Source organism: Larimichthys crocea, chromosome VI (genome assembly GCF_000972845.2).
Source record: "Larimichthys crocea isolate SSNF chromosome VI, L_crocea_2.0, whole genome shotgun sequence".
NCBI classification, from domain to species: domain Eukaryota; kingdom Metazoa; phylum Chordata; class Actinopteri; family Sciaenidae; genus Larimichthys; species Larimichthys crocea.
This window is the reverse complement of record NC_040016.1, coordinates 8,024,296-8,042,141: the sequence shown is the minus strand read 5'-3', so window position 1 is coordinate 8,042,141 and position 17,846 is coordinate 8,024,296. Positions and strand designations below refer to the sequence as shown.

Here is a 17,846-nt window from a genome sequence, read left to right as displayed (position 1 = left end):
AATGTAAAACTAAGAAAGACTAGCAAAGCTCCTCTATCTAAGTAACATAATAATAATGAGGTATTTCAAAGACATTTCTGTTAACATCTGCCGCCATCTCATTCAGACATTCTTCATCGGACCATTTTCCCTTCACAGTCTGGAACACACAAGTGCTGCTCTTGAACAAATGATGAACATAGGTTTGTGCAGCGACATAAAAACTAATTCACAACTGCACTTGTTCTTAAGTCATTCAACCTGTGGAGTGAATATAACAATCTACTGCACCTCATCTCCACTCAAAGTCTACAGGGCTGTCTTCATCAACTGCTGACTTGACTAATGACTTAAAAACTAGCAAGTTGACAACTCTGCTAACATCCAAACATAATGCAAGTGCAACAACAAAAGACATAAAAGCCAGCTAATATTTCTTACTAGCCCAGCTCGGAGTCTGTCTTCCAACCTTTTATTTCACCAAGCTCTCGCCATCGACTAAAGGCCCAGCTCTGGTTCTGGCACGACACCAGCTCTGCTCACTGTCTGCATTCCTCAGTGCAGACAGGGACCCGGGGTTGAACACCTCATCTTTCCTGTGGTCCAAAACACCTGTACTACAAAGACCAACACTCCCCCTGGTGCTCTAAGCTCAAACACAGCCCGACTAACAAGCTAACATTAGCTAACAGCAGCTATAGTTTGCAGCAGTTTTGACCAAGTTGATGGGCCAGAGGAAAAACAGAAAACATTTCCTCCATAAAATATGGACACAGTTTCACCAAAATCAATGACATAGTTGGTGGTGTGACTTAGAGATGTAAAGCATTATCAGTGGTTCTTAACCTTGTTGGAGGTACCGAACCCCACCAGTTTCATATGCTCATTCACCGAACCCTTCTTTAGTAAAAAATAAAATATGTTTTTTTTACTGGTGCACAAAATGAACCGTGCATTAACATCACCTTGTTCAAATAACAAAACCAACACAGTGCATGAACTCACAACAACTTACCTCAGTGTGACTTCTGCTGTTGCCTTTGAGAGACCAGTTCAGATATGCGTGGCTTCACCTTGGCAAGTGCCAGTCTCATGTCATTTTCACAGCAAAGTCTGTTCCTTTTCTTAGTTTTTATGTCCAGCATCCTCGAAAACGATTGCTCACAAAGATATGTTGTAACAAATGGTATAAAAAATTCCAGGGCGGAGGCTCCACCGAACCCCTGAGACCGACTCACCGAACCCCTAGGGTTCGATCGAACCCAGGTTAAGAACCACTGCATTATGTACTTCTCATGGGTAATCGTACCTGGGGTGCAAAGATACATACAGGGCGCAGGTAATGACAGAGACACTTTTAGTTGATTATGTAGCATCAAAATTATTTAAATTTGGTTATTAAAACTTGGTGAGGTAGTATTACAGTACACACAAAGACATATACTAACAAAATAAATTAGATGTTAAAAGCAGGATCACGTCATCACACATTTCTAAAAGCTAATTCAATGTGTGAAAAAATGTTTTTTTTATTTTTCCCTTTTTCCCTTCCTGAAACTGCTGACTCGCTCCAGCCTTGTACATCTGCTATTTCCAACACTGTGAATGTGAATTCATCTACCTTGAGTCTCTGTTTTCACATGTCTTTGTATGTCTGCAGGCGCATGTTTTTTTGTATTACAGCATGTATTTGTGTGTTACAAGGCCTCATGAACCACAGCACCTGACGCAGGGCCAGTGAGGAGTAGCTGCCATCTGGTCAGCCCTGAGGGAGTCTGCCGGCCACCCAGAGCTGCTGGGCCCTAACAGGTAGCCCGTCTGACATCTCCAACTCATCTCCAGCCCACCAAATGGCAGATAATGAGAGGCAGACAGCTGGCTGTTGGACCCTCTGTGCACCCCCCTTCTCCCTTCTCCCTTCTCCCCACCAACACCAGGCAAACTGTCAGAAGTGCTGAGTGAGCTTTTCAGCAATGCAAGCAGTTCTGTGGTAGTTTCATGTGGACACATGGCTGACTGGCTGTGTGTTGGTATACAGTAGTTATCCTTTACGGATATCCATGCATCATACAATGCATGTCAACTCATTAGTCTTGGATTAGGATTACGTTTGGGATGTTTACCTGAGACAGAAAGCAAACAATAATGAGTCTTTTGTAAAACAAAGGCTCTGCATTGTCAGACAGATGTGTGGTTACATGAATCAGCCTACAGATGGCAGTATTTCAAAGGAAACCTATGTATGCAGCTGTGTGCAGTTACCTGGACTTCTTGAGTGAAATAAAACGCTTATGTATTGACGATAAAATGTGTGAATGGTTCTGTTACTTCTGTTACACTTTTTTTTATTTAAGTCTCAAATGGGTCTGACTGTTCCTGTTTTTATCTGGCTGTGTGAGTGAGCTGCTGTAACATGATTTCCTTTCCTTTCATCCTTTCATTTATTTATATATAAGATATATATATATATCTATAATATAGATTATTATATATAATAATATAGATATATATATATATATATATATATACATATACAATAAAATAAAAAATGCAACCCATTTGTAGACGTGGAAGAGAGTCAAATACAAATACATAAAGATAGGAATCATTTGACAAATAGGCCTATTTCAGACACTGACATCTTCATCCTGTGCGCTGCTGATAACACAGGCAGGGTGGGTCCAGTTTTATATATAAATATATATTTGGGTTTAAATTCTACACAGAAGTCTATCCGCATGTATTTATTGATAATTCCTCCGCGTTTGAAATGATTATTAGAGTCTCGTCTGCCTTGATGTATAAATCCACAAACAGTGCGAAGAGCGCTCAAGTTTGTGCCAAAGGATGACGTGACGGAGGTTGGGTCTAAAAGCGCACATTGTACGTGAGGTGCAAGTGAACTGATGGGTGACTTCATGTAGCACCGGTATCCGCACACACACACTGGGAGAAAGAGAGGGAGGGAGGGGGGAGAGAGAGAGAGAGAGACAGAGAGAGAGAGGTTGTGTATCTGCCTGTTACAGAAAATGATCAATCCCTGAACGAGGTGGGAGGGTCACTTGATACCGGCTCCTTCTCAGCGGTTCAGTTGAGAGATGCTCACTGCTGTCCAGATGACTTTACCGGCTGTGTAGCGCGTAGAATAAATTAACCGGCAGTTTATCTCGCTGTATTTTGGCGTCCAGTGACTGAGAGGACTCGGGACGTTTTCTTAAAAAACAGAAAAATCCCAGCGAAATAACCGGATCTGCGCTATCCATGAATGAGTCTCCTCTTATTTCAAGGTGAGTAATCTATCCTTTGCTGTTAGTAGTGGCTGAGCAGCAGCGTGCAGTGCAGCCGGGCAGTATGCAGAAGGGTAAAGTTGGATAGACTTTACGCACCCTGGACGCAGTGAAAAACGACCAGTGACTTTGTGCACCCTCAATCGAGGTATTGTGCATAACGCTGCATGAGCAAATTAAAAATATATATATTCCTCTGCTGGCCACCTGTAACAGCCAACAGATGTGGACTGATGCTGTGGAGAAAGAGCGGCTGTAAATGCATCTTCAGTGCCCATCACAGACATGAGGCAGACCAGCCCTGTGGTGAATTGGTGCAAATTATCAGGAGGGTAAATTTCACTCTACTTTAGACAAAAGCCTGCTGTAACAGCTTGCTTTTGCAGATTTTTTCAGAACTCTTTACACATTATTAGTATTATTCCAGGCAGAGCATCAGTGGTCATCAGGCAAATACCAGAGTGAAGTATTTAGCCTGGAGATAGTCACTCCTCCACTGCTGCTGCCCTGCCTCCTTCAGCCGGAGCTTGTGCAGCCTTGGCAACCTGGGCAGAGCAGAAGGCACTGGGACGCTGATAAGGCATGGGCAGGCTCTGAGATGAAGCCTGAGCCTGAAAGAACTAAAGCACACACAGCTGCAGTAGTGCCAACCCTTGACAATGCTGTTGACCAAGTGCATCCTAGCCCCCTTTTCTGAGTGTTTGGGTGGTAGCAGAGGAGGCGAGGAGGGGCAGCGGAGGGCTGGTTTGTTGGATTCACAGCTCTTTGACTCTCGCCCCTCATGCAAACCAGATGAACCCCTCTTCTCTCTGTATACTCTTTCTGGTCCGGCTTATCTGGCCGGCCAGTTGGACTAGCTTTTATTCTCCTGGCCCCTCCAGAGTGGGTAAAGCCTCTCATGGAGAGAAAGAGAGAGATTGGCTTCTCTCCTGGCTTGTTCATGCCAGTCATGCGCTCCAGCACTTTATCAGTTGCCTGCTAATTTTAGAATTTAAATGAATCTTCACATTAGTTCTCTCCATTTCTTTTTTGCTGCACTTGACAACAATAAGGTACAGATTGAGATTATTGTTGTTCATCTACGGAGTTTCAGTAATGTTAAAGGGTTAATAAATCCAAACTCCTGAATAGAGGGGTCATTTTATCCAAAATTTATATTTCTACACATGCAGATACTTTTGGTCCTTAGAGATATCTGAGTGTATCTGTGCTGTTTAAATTTTGAACACGGCAATGCTCCTCTAACTCAGGATGATCCACAGACCTCAGTCTTTTTACTGGAATTACATCATTTTCTCTGGATCATCCAATGTATCTTAGACATAATTTCTCAAAATATACGAGTAGCTTGAGTGGTTTGAGGGGCACAAACAAATTTCCACTCACTCACTCATGCTGTTTTGTTTTCGGGCAGTGACTGAAATCAAAGGGGCAGATGTTGGTTAAATTGTTAGGGTTTGGGTGAGTATACACATACTGTCAGACTGGACAAGACAGGACACGTCCAACTAAATGAAGCATAAAAAATGGGTTTTCGTTGGGTGGTCTATTGATTTGAGTATTTTAACTGGCTTTTATAATGGCAGTTTTGACTATTGAGGGGTTATGTGAAACTGCATCATTTCAGAGCTCCTTGACCCCGGAGGAAACGCTTGACCAGTGTAGATGAAGTAATTTAGAACATCTGTCTCTGTCACATTCAACCGCAAGCCAGGAGTTAAGTGTTATAGTCTCCTACAGAGATTAATGGGCTAAACTGTTTGTTTGAGAAGCCAGAAAAATAAAATAAGAAATCAGGAAGTCAATTCAGCTTCGAAAAACAGCTTCTGAATCAAGTGACCGTCAGTTCAATCCATGACATTGATTTTAGAGTAATTTGAATATCAGGGAGTGCGATGTGGGTCAGGGGCAAAGGCGCTGCAATAGTACATCAGGCGAATTAGTGTATGTAACGCAATTACACGGTGTGTGAGTGCACAGCAACTCACTGCTACTACCCATAGCTGGAGACCCCCCACCTCCAACAGTCTCCCCACTCTCTACCCCCAACACTACCCCTGTTGCCCACGGAGACACTGATTAAACATGACTGTTCAGATGCTACAGCCCGAGGAAGAAGAAGGAGAGCCCCCAGTGTGTGTGTTTTGTCTTTGTGTTAGTGCTTGCATGTGTGTGCATTTACTGTATGCGCCCAGGAGTGTATACAGCATGAGAGGAGACACAAACAGTGATATGAATCCAAGAGTGATGGGAGACAGAAAGAAAGAAAGAAAGAAAGAAAGAAAGAAAGAAAGAAAGAGAGAATACTGCAGATCATCATGCACGACCGATATGCTGTTGTCCTCACTCTTTTTCTACTTCATCCCTCCATTCGATCTTCACGCTTCCTCTTGTTTCAGTGTGTGATTCAGGCCTGGAGGGAGGTGGATGTTTAGGTAAATAGAGGTGGAGAAAAGGGATGATACGGGGGTTGAGAGGAGAGCAAAAGGTGGGAAAAATGGCGGGAGTGAGAAAGACTAATAAAGACAAGACTAGACAGAGAGAGAGAGTAAGAGAGAGAGAGAGAGGCGGAGGGGGGTGACAACAGTGGAGGAGAGTGAAAGGGAGGAGAGGTACAAGTGGAAAGCGTGCAGCTCACCTGCCAGATGGCAGCTTTGGCAGCACTCAGCATGCAGTGATGGCGGTCTTGCAATATGGCGCATCGCCTCCAGATTGTCACACCGTAGTTGATACAAACAGTGCAATAACTTTGCTGATGTGTGTGTTTTGCAAGATTTTCTCTGGCACTCGTGTAAGTAGACAACATATGGTTATCAGAAAAAGTTGAGGGATGTCATATGTTTCTTTTTTTTTTTTTGGAAAGGTACACAACCTTTAAGTTTGAAGAGTTTGCAATCTATTATCTTAACAGGGCACACGGGAATCAGTTAACTCATCGGAAGTGTTACTTAGCTGTGAAGTATGAAAACAGTTTTACAGTGTTTTCTGTGGCTCTGGATGAGCTTTCAAAGGTCTGAGAATATAGCCTTGGTGATATCATCAGGGTTATCTCAGGTTGGGATTTGGAGGCTACATATCTTTAACAGAAAGGCTGTGCTACAGACTCAGGGTGCAAAGTTTGAATGACATGGATGTTTACCTGGCAGGGAGAGTTTAACTAAAGATGCTATCAGCATTGTGAGAAATGTGGACACCAGTGTTATTATTATGGACCAAATCTCACGCTCTTCTGCACCAGTTTTGACCTTTCTGTTAAAAAATCTGTCTCTTGGAAGTCTCCCAAATCCACGGAGGCTGCACTGCCAGAGTACCTCTTTACCTCTAGTTCTTCATAAAAGGTTTGGATGCTGCCAACCTTTAAAAACATCATTTTTTTATTTCATACATTGGAACATTCAAATTAGCAATCAATTAAAATGTGGCAGCTTAATATAGAAATTGAAAATGCAAATACTGGTCACGGAGAATGTGTTATATGACATGGAAAATGTATGGAAATTTGTCGTAATGTGGTAAAGCCATAGCAAATCTGTGTCATTTCACTAAAAACCTTCTATTTCCCTCCATTTCTGCAAATGCTTCCAACTCATTTTCCATTTCTAGAAAATAAAATCTTTGTAGCACTTTTCTTCATGGCATGTTGGTTGGTGAAATTCCCAATAAATAATAACATCCAACAGACTTTTGAACAATCTCCATCGTCACAGAAGTTTTAAACAACATGACGTGCAGTTTGGGGTACTCATCCATTAAAGGTGTTATCCTAAAAACACTGAAGGCCTATCTACTTACTTGCAGTTGCTGCAATTTAGCATTTATGAAAGTTAAAGGTTTCGAGATAAAAAAGCATGCGCTTGATTACAGAAAGAGGACACAACTGAATCTCCCTTGTGACTTTCACTGACAGTCTTTGGGGGGATGTTAACGCCACAGTTTGGCAGGCAAACATCTGCTGAATGAGTTGCTTGTGTCTTAAAAAAAAAAAAAGTAAGTCATCAGTTACCTACACGTCCCAGAAGCACAGAGCACCTGGACTACATCCGAGACTGCAGCAGTGTTCAGCCCTTGGCAGCCACAAACCAGGTGGGACTGGACTTACTTAATAGACTTTGAGAATTCAATATTAATTTTAGGATCAAGTTCTATCAAGAAGAACACATTATAGCGATGGGAAATGTTCTCTGCTTTAAATCCTGACTGTGTCCCCCCATATGTGTTATCCCTTAAGGAGCTTTTGCCTTCCAGTGAATTTCTATTTGAGTTAAAGTCACCTGTGTTTGCAGTCCTGGTAGACCTCTGGATCACTAGGGTGCTGTACTTTTAACCAGGCTATATCTATTTCTGAACATTGAGGAAATTTCTATGCATTTACCCAAATTCTCATTCAGACTAAGGAGTCTGGATAGAATTTCAGAGTAGGTTATATTTAGGGACAAGCCGGGTTGGGCCAACCATGGAGACAGACTGAGATAATCTGGGCAGATGCTTGTATTTGTACAGCTTTTGGCTCAATGGCCACCAAAAGTCTTATTTGCACTGTGGATTAAATGTTAAATGGGTTTCGGAGCAGCAGATACTTAGAGGGAAAGTTGTCGAATAGTAGAACATGTACTGTCTCTCCTCCTCTTTCCTGTTTCTCTCTCCCTCGCTCGGCGTCTATCGCTGTCTCCTCTTGCTCACAGTGATTTGTCAGCAGTGGAGGGAGCAGCTGTTCTTTTTGCATTGTAATTTCTTTGATCGTAATTATTCGTGCCAGATACCTCCAACCTTGGCATCCTCCACCCCACGGAGCCATATGGGCAAAGAGAGAGGAAGAAACATACAGGCTTTCTTTGGAATAAGTTTCTTTGATTTCTGTGTGCAGTGGTGTGGGAATTATGGACATATGTGCTTCACAGCTTCACACGGATGCTCTGCATCACTGTGTTTCATTATTTTTCTCATTCATACACTCGCTGGGGTCTAAACTCTGCCAAATTTAATGCATTTTCCCATGATTTATGCATGCAAAAGCAATATAGCTCGGCACATCTGTAACTGAATCAGCGCGTGCAGAAAAATAGCTTTTTTTGCTACAAGAGAAGTGTCAACTCAAACAAACAAACAAACAAAAAAATAAAAAAAGACAAACTCAGAGGATGGGAGCAGACAATAAAATTACAGCCATGCTTGAGGCTGAATATCAGGCCGGTAGTTACTGAGCCAAAGAAATGCTCTATACAGCACAAAAAAAAACAAAAAAAAAACACAACTGGAGAGCTGTTCTGTACTAGAGAGTACAGCTAAAAACACAACTGGAGAGCTGTTCTGTACTAGAGAGTACAGCTCACATTTCAGCACCCTGCAGCTGCACTGTCCACGGATCACTCCATGCTTCGGTCAGACTCCTCTGTTTGAGCCTTGTGCGCCTTCTTCTTCTTCTTCTTCTGCTTCTTGCACTTAAGTGACGTTAAGAATGAAGGGCGGGGGGGAGCTGGACAGACGCTGCAACATGGCTCAACCGCACATGCTGTGCAGTTCCAAAGAAAACGTAGCTCGCCCCCTGTCTTCTTCTGCGGTTGCTGAATTATAGAAGACCCTCTATTGCACTCGAGCTGCATGGGTTTTCATCACAGTGCTGGAGGTCACTTTGACTTTCCCCTCTATACTCATCATATATGCAACACGAGGGCTTCGGCAGTTGAGAGGAGCCTGCTTGAGGTCACCATTAACCAGGGAAGACCGACAATGAGATTTATGGAAGAGGAGACGGAGCTAAGAAGAGGGAAGGGAGGAGAAAGGCATGCATGGTTAAATCTGACTGTTGCAGCAGTGCCCTTCATCTGGTCCCTGCTCTTAACAGCAATTTCAGATATAGTACTGTATCTGCATGTATAATGCATATGCCCTAAGATAATGGCATGCATTGCGGAGGAGGCTGCTGACTGTGTTGTGGCGATGTGTTGGAATTGCTCCCCTATGTCACATTTGCCTCTGCCCAGGTCCCTCGCATCCTGCAGTTATTAAGAGCAGAGCGTGTTGTGATGACACAGTGTTGCTTTACTGTTCCCCACAGACATCTTCCACTACTCTAGCATCAAGATTAGTGGCTGGCTGGAGAGTCCTAAAGCGAGCAATATCTGTGCTGACCAATAAACTAAACAACAAGTATGGAAAAAAAAGGCAATTACGGTTCATTTTTGCTAATAAAAAATCATGCCACAAACACGCCAGAAACGCTGCCAATAAAACTAAATGAATTTACAGCACTTCACATTGTTTCCAGAGAACACTAGCATCGCAAAGTGTTAGTATCATTAATCTAAATAGTGGTTATGAGATTTTCTTCCCCTTCCCGACTGAGAGAAAATGTCTGGGGGAAGCACTGTTGTTTGAGTTTACAATGTAGAACATAATGATGGAAATTAACCACAGGCCAAATGCCACAAAATTTCACTATGCGGCATCAAAGTGGAGATATCCTGTGGGTATCTGCAGTGTGAGCATCCATGCTACACATCATGCCCTCTGAGGCTTGAGTCTGTGTTTCTGTGTGAAGGGGGGCTTACGAGGCAGAGCCAGTCGCCCTGGGCTGGCCCCCACTCCATAACGCTACCACAGATAAAACACGGTGGACTGATCACAAAACATTGCTTTTCCTTATAAACCCCACCGGTCTCTTGTGATTCAGTATGACATTCATTTATAAGTCAACGTTAACAAAGACGGCATTTTCATGTCCTAATTCCCCGACTCATCACTGTAGGTACCAGCGACAGCCCCTGGCTCTGGCTTGCTGGCTCCCTCCTCCCTCCTGTCTCTGCCACGTTTGACCTACTTCTGTCTCCACAACATTGTAAACAGATCTACTAATTGCCTTCATTTATTCATTTGGAAGTCAAGTTATGTTGCAGTTGGCGCCCTCCCAGCTCATTCATGTGTAATGTGTACAATGCTGGACCCCCCTCCCCCCAGTGACTCGACCATGTATTTGCTGAAAAACCCCTAGACAAAAGTATCCCGTCAGGCCATGTTGATATGCTATTAGTGCAAACATTGTACAGTACATCACCAGGGAATGCTGCAGCCAAAACTTTTTTCCCCTCCAAATCTGAATTGATCTCCATAAGAAGGAACTTCATAAATGAACTTTCATCTTCCATCAGTGGCCTTGTCTCAGAAAACCTACTGACACAAAAAATGCTGCCTGTTTCTGCCCTGCTGGCTTGTAATCATGGGGACAGAATCTGTTATGACTATTGTAGTTCAGACGCTCTTCTGCCCCCGTGGTCTTATACTGTTATTGCTTTTGTGCAGTCTTATAAATCTAGGCCACAAAAAAACAACAGCGGGAAGAAAAAAAAAAATGTTTTTATCACCTCTGATGCGAGCGACAATGACTCCCATTGTTGACTAAGTGTGAGAGCAGACATGCTTCTCCTGACCTTTAGAAATATCATAGTCTGGCATAGTCTGTTGACAGTGTTCCCAATCTCACACAAATCTATAATCCAAAACGTAAACAAAATAAACTTAAATGCCACACTGTTTGTGCTAAATCTGTTTTTCTTTTAAGTGAAAAGCTCATGTCGTGCTTTATTGACAGTGTTTGAATATGTATCTTCAAAATGAATGCTGTAAGAAAACAGAATATCCATTCTCCGCTGAGTTTTCACAGTGTGCAAGAAAAGAAAATGTTATGAGTTTTTGCATGCCTTCAGTGATATCATTCATGATAGCCAATTTAAATTTTCACTAAACTGACTGCATCTCACACAAAAATGTGTGCTGTCGGACTCGAGCGAGCAGTAAAAATGATGCACATGGACATCCTAACAAAGAAATCCCTTCGATGAACATTTTAGTTCATCTCAGATGGCAGATGGGTCAAACAAACAAGAGCTAACCATCCCTTCTGTCCCATGAATCATCCCTAACAGGGGCGCTACAGAAGCTATGACAGCATTTCACCCCAATAAAAGCTGAACCCAAAGGATGGATTTAGTTCCACTGATCTCGATCCAGGTCAAAAGGTTGTGTTTGTGGAGCACAAGAGGCTGGCTTCACCCGCTTCTGCGCTGTGATTGGTGCCCGCTGAGAGCTCTCGTCCCCAGAGGCCTCAGCAAGCCATGTTCCTGTGTGTGAGTGTGAATGAGTCACGTCTGGGCTGGAGCGTGTCTGAGTGGCGAGGCAGAGAATTCAGCAGGGAGAACTGCACAGGGCAAAGAGTTGTCTCTATAATCCAGGGTAAACACTGAGCAGCATGACTGCACGCCTTAGACGTGACTAAAGACGGGAGAACAGAAATGGATGAAACGATGAGGCTGCTGCTTGCCTGCATGCCTGCCTGGCTTCGTTTGCCACCAGCACTTCCTATTCTCTCTTCTTGTTTTTACCCCTGTTCTGTAATTCCTCTCGGGGTTTGACTGGAGACTCTCAACACAGAGTTAACCTCTGGGTGGCACTGCTGGTGTCTGCTGTTTAAGGTCATGCCAGACACAAACCTGGTTTTGAAAATATCGTTTTGTCTCCAATTTGCTGTTGGACCTGCTGAGTGGTGTCTCATTAATTATTTCTAATTGAGAAAAGAAGCGCACTGGTGATAAGATTACAATGTAAATGACACCAAAGGTCTTCACCTTGAAGTTTGTGGTGTAATTTGAACAAGAGGAATGCAAAGATATGGGATTCGGTCAGATGCCACAAAGTAGAGAGAGCTGTAGTTGAATTGGTAAACACAAAGTGACTTGTCTGCTTCTTTTTGTGGCAGCTCAAGAATACGCACAAAGGATTGAGTCAGATTTTTCTGATCTAACCCGCCCACTTTCAAACAGCTCTTTAATGCATTACATACCATTCCAGCATCTCCTTTCACACTAGAAAAGCCTACATCAAAAAGCCGAAGAGGAAGATAGGGAGTAAAGGTTTCTGATGACCACTGGTCGATGCAATTTGGTTTACTGAAATCAAACGCCCAGGCTGTCAAAATAAAAGACTATCACTGTGTCCTCTGAAACATTTTAAAAATGCCTAAACACTCCTTTTCATCAGGTTTTTAAACAAATAGTACAAATGATGGAAAAATGTGGTTAGATCAACTACAAAAACTGGTTCAGGGACTAATCAGCTTCCAAAGCAGATGATTTGAGGGATTTTCATGGGGAACTTGCTGGACACACATTTTGCACAAAATAAAGAAGCTGTAACAAATATTAGAGCCATCATGTCCTGCCAAATCTCAGCTCTCTGAAATGTAATAAAAGCAAACACAGTTTTTGTGTCCAGTAGGGGAAAAAAGAGTTCAAGAATGGAAAAAAGGAGAAGCTTTTATCATCTGACATTTAAAGCATTAGCGATTAGTAAATCTGATTATAGCTCATGTAGGTATGAGTAAATGTCATGCGTTATAAATAAAGAAAATCACACACATTAAAGACTTAAATTCAATGCAATACTGTGTGTGACAGATGTTACTCTTTGGTGGCCAATTATTGGTAGAGTTGCTCACACGGAGCCTGCCAAATTGAGCAGAGTAGGTCGAGACACTCGAGTGACTTGTCCCCTGGTGTGAGCGAGGTGGGGACAGATGGACAGGAGATGCTGGAGTGGAGCTGGAGTCGGCCCAGCCAGCTCAGTGTCAGTCCATCCGCTTCATCCCTGGCTCCCGCTCAACTCAGCCGGACGTCCTGTTTGTCAGCCAATGGAGAGCACCCACCCCATCATGACCCCCGCATTAGGATCTGACATGGCTGTCTTCATTTAACCTTTACTTATACCAGGAAGTCTCACTGAGAAAACACCCTGTTTACGTTTTCTGCCGCCAAAAAAGACAGTTGCCTTCGAGCTAAAGGCTTCGAGCATTTGGCAGGATATATTTAGAGGAAATTTAGAGCCATTTTATTGAAGGGGGTTGAAAGATTAAAAAAAATAAAATAAATTATTGTGTGAGTGTGAAGTGCTGATGTGGCATTGGAGAGGACAAAGGGGGAGGGGGGGATAGAAAGCTTTGGGAGCCAGATTGAAGAAGCTTCTGGTGGCACAGAGACAGGATTTAGGGTGATGTAGGTGTCTTAATTTATGGTCTGTCCTTCTATGCTGGCAGTTTTATTACTCCATTAATGGACTTCGATGAAGTAACGGCGTATGTGAAGCCACTTTATCTACGATCCTTGTGTTGCCTTCACCAAACATCTGTCTTTATTTTAAAATAAAATAAAAAGGTTTTTGTTCCAAATTAGGTTATTTTGTCTCATCTGTATGAGAAACATAATCATACTACAACATACATCACATAACAGTTATGACAAGGGGAAAACAAAACACATCAAACGTCCTTTGTCATAAGTCCCAGCCATCCATCCTCCAGTCCTTCATGTGTTTGAGGGATATTGTTTGTCCCCTGAAAATATCGACATAAAATATGCTAATGAAATTAAACAGGGAAGTGTGAGGGTTGATGCTGCTTGGTTCTGAATCTCTAATGACTCCCTGCCATCCCTGGAAAAAGCCCTGATTAATTTAGGAATGTCGGCTGCAGTGGAGAGTGATTAATTCCTCCTGGATTCAACCATTTAAACGAACAAGGCAGAGGGGAGAAAGGAAAACAGGGAGCCCAAAATATGGACGCATAATTAATACGTTTGGATCATTTAATTAGCCACCCAAACAGAGAGAAGGCACAGCTACAGTGTGTTGTTGCTTTGTTCAAGTAATAGGCCACAGTTAGTTCTCTCTTACAGAGAGGCGGAATATAATGAGCCCCCCTGTTGATAGGGGGAATATTGGACCATCTCTTGGGCTAGTAAATACGCAGAGACAGTTTGAACAAATGATTACTTGTTTCTCTGATGTGTCATGTGTCTGACTAAGCAGTGATAGAGGGGAAAACAACCACATATATTTCTTGGTTTTTAGATGCAGTGTCTAATGATACTGTGAAAGCAATTTTTCGCTCTCCAAAGACTGAAGGATCTTTTGAGCTTAAAACAAATATCCCTCTTTTCTCTTTCAGAAATATGTGAAGATCACAAGACAGCACTTCAGCTCATCATTTCAGCGCAATCCTGCTCTTTGCTGACACACGATCCCAAGTGTTTTGCTTGAACTTGGTATTTTTTGGAGCCCCGTGGGGATGGGAACGTGCTTGGATAAAGGATGGACTTACTGTGGCCTCACTAAAGGTCACAGTCCTCTTAAGGTCATGTCATGGCCCCTGGCACTGTGGCTATTGACTCTAATCTCTCTGAATCAAAAGATGGCTGTCGGACAGACTCTGAACACCTTCCAATCAGAGAGGAGGGAGTGGTCGCTGAACCACCTCACTGTCCATCAGTCTACTGGGGCTCTGTATGTTGGAGCAGTCAACCGAATCTACAAGTTGTCTGCTAATCTCACCCTCCTGGTGTCCCATGATACAGGACCAGAGTATGACAACAAAGCATGTTATCCTCCATTGATTGTCCAGCCCTGTTCTGAGCCGCTTGCCTCCACTGACAACGTAAACAAACTGTTGCTCATCGACTACTCTCACAACCGGCTGCTGGCCTGTGGTAGTCTCTACCAGGGCGTCTGCAAACTGATGAGGCTGGATGACTTGTTCATCCTCGTGGAGCCTACGCACAAGAAAGAACACTACCTTTCCAGTGACAACCAGACAGGGACGATGTACGGGGTTGTTGTGCCCTCACAGGGTCAGGATGCAACTCTGTACATTGGAACAGCTGTCGGTGGCAAACAGGACTACTTCCCAACAATCTCAAGCCGCAAGCTGCCTCGTGATCCAGAATCTTCTGCAATGCTGGACTATGAACTCCACACTGACTTTGTTTCCTCTCTCATTAAAATCCCCTCAGACACACTGGCTCTTGTTCCACACTTTGACATCTATTACATCTATGGCTTTGCCAGCGGCAACTTTGTCTACTTCATGACCGTCCAGCCGGAGACGCCCGAGAATGGGATGCCTGCTGGGAGCTCCCCTGGCGACTTGTTTTACACCTCTCGCATCATTCGCCTCTGCAAAGGTGACAAGAAGTTCCACTCATATGTGTCACTTCCCGTGGGGTGCGTACACAGAGGTGAGGAGTATCGTCTGCTGCAGGCTGCTTACCTGTCCAAAGCTGGCAGGGTTCTGGCAAAGTCACTCAACATTAGCGCTCAGGAGGACGTGCTCTTTGCTGTGTTCTCCAAGGGACAGAAGCAGTGCCACGACCCTCCAGATCACTCTGCACTCTGTGTCTTCACCATCCAAGACATCAACACACGCATCAAGGAGCGACTGCAGTCCTGCTACCAGGGAGAGGGAAACCTGGAGCTTCACTGGCTGCTGGGAAAGGACGTGCAGTGCACCAAGGCGGTAGGTGGACTGTGAAAAGAGAAAGACACCATCTGATTTTGCCTCACACACACATTTAGACCAACTTTGAAATTCACAAGGTGGTGAGCTGATTTCCTGAAACTTTACTGATTATTCACCATGTTTGCAGCCTAAATAGGCGATAGGCAGGCAGCCAGATCTGTGCTGAAGACACCATTCAGGTTTTCAGGATCCCACGAGCACATAAGAGTTGGAGGAGATTTATTCCACAATGCTAATCAGAGGAGTTTTGTATGGAGCTTTGATTTCATTCAGGGGTTTGGGCACTGACTCCCGCCTTCTTCTCCTCCCCTTTCTCTCCCCCTCTCTTTCTCTCTCTCCCCATCTCCTTCCTTCTTCTTGTCGCTGTCAGCAGTATTTGAACCCTCTGAGACCTGTTCTTGATCTCGAGAAAAGGGCTTTCTTGTAAATGTCCAAGTCTGTGTCTTTGTGAAAGCTATAATTCTGCATAATGAGTGGCTTTCATGGAAACAAGTTGAAAGCGAACCATGAAAACAATGATATTCATCACATCCGTCGCTCTGGTGGTTCCCAACATGTACTTTGATTCCACCATGCCATTAAACAAATAAGATATAATGATATTCATAAAAACAAGTGAGGGATGACAGAGTGCAATAATTAACTCTCACTGTGCAGTTAACCAAAAGGTTTTATATCTGAAATGGACTGTAAATGAAGTGTGATGGTTCAGCTTTGTTAAGATTTCATTTGATACTGTGTTTCTTTGGTCACACTCAGTGAAAGACCAACAGTGTGTGCTGTCCACAGATATACCGATTTGGCTTTCTGAGGAAGTTATACTCGTATCAGACATATTACTTCCTGTGTCAAAATGTTTTAGAAGTGCATGTCAAAATAATTACTTAAAGAGACCAATAAGATTTTATTCTGCTGCTTTACATACACTTGTTACTATAAATATTAGGCTCCTAGGGAGGCACAAAATACCAGTTTTACAATCTGCCAACTGCTGCGTTGACAAGACAGAAGAGTCCACATCAGTGCCTCTCAAAGTGTGGCGTGGGCATAGAGCCATCCGAGGTAGGGAATTGATGATGAGAAAATATGGAGTGATAATAAGTTGAATGAAAATAAACCAGCAAGTTCTATTTAATGCTCACTAAAATTCAAATTGGATTATTATTTTATTTATTTATTTATTTTTATTTTTATTTATTGCTTCACTTATCATTGTGTGTAACATGCTAGAAAAAGTGCTCTAAGCTAAATGTTAATTTCAGCATGCTAAATGCTAACATGCAGGTATAATGTTTACCATTTTCACCATCTTAGTTAGTTAACTAACTAACTAACTAATTCGACTAACTTTAGTCAACCTCCATGGCTGTGAAGTGAAGCATATGTGCAAAAGCCAAAAACTCCAGTTTCTTGTACGTCCACTTGAGGCTGGCTACAGAAGGAGTCAGTCTCCATAAGCCCCCATGTTAAAAAGCCCAACTTAGCCTGGTACAAAAAAAAAAACAGTTTTGGTCTCTATAGCTAATTTACCCATTCATGACAACTGTACTGAGGGTGAATTTTGTTTTAGTTCTGTCCAAATTATTTTCAGGTTTAAAGCAGACATGTCAAACTCAAGGCGGCCGTGAGATAATTTCATACGTCTATTATTAATGGCCTGCTCCCACCGCTCATACTTTAAATCCCACAATGCACTGCAACAGCCGCCACATAGCTCAAGATACTGTCATTGGTCAAGAGCTGTGCATCACCCTTCACCCTTCCTTCGGTTGTTTATTGAGACATTAAAGCCCCCCAGAAAATGGCCAAAACGAAAAGTTGACTTTGAGAACAGGGACTTTCAAAGCAGGTGGGAGGCTACTGACAAGGCACACAGGCTCACCAATATAGGAGGTAAACGTGTGTGCCTTGTTTATGGAGCTTATGTGTCCATACTATAATGCGCTAATGCCCTTCCCCTGCCCTCGGACTGCCCTTGACGTAGTCCCAGTCTTCAATTATGGTCCACTGGGTGATTTGAGTTTGACACCCCTGCCTTAAAGTTATGCAAAATTAACAGCCTGGCTGCTTTGATTGACAGGTAGAGGATGTTACTTGCTTGTTTAAGCACCCAGGATTCATTCAGCCCACCTGCAGGTGCACCAATGATCCACGTCTTTGGCCATTTTTAGATTATCTGGGAGTGGACAAAGACAGGACTACCAAGATGGTGAACTGAATTCTTCAGAAACCATATGTGTGAC

At 43.2% G+C, this 17,846-nt stretch overlaps 1 protein-coding gene across 1 annotated transcript in view; it reads left to right on the top strand.

Annotated features, from left to right (window-relative positions):
- Positions 1-2,982: 2,982 nt before the first annotated feature.
- The window catches only part of LOC104922745 (plexin-A2), a 77,685-nt gene continuing 62,821 nt past the window's right edge, over positions 2,983-17,846 (top strand). Inside the window, exons 1-2 of the mRNA XM_027279225.1 lie at positions 2,983-3,266; positions 14,257-15,600. Coding sequence (XP_027135026.1) covers positions 14,377-15,600 — 1,224 coding nt within the window. The 5' untranslated portion in view covers positions 2,983-3,266; positions 14,257-14,376. The remainder of the gene's footprint in view (positions 3,267-14,256; positions 15,601-17,846) is intronic.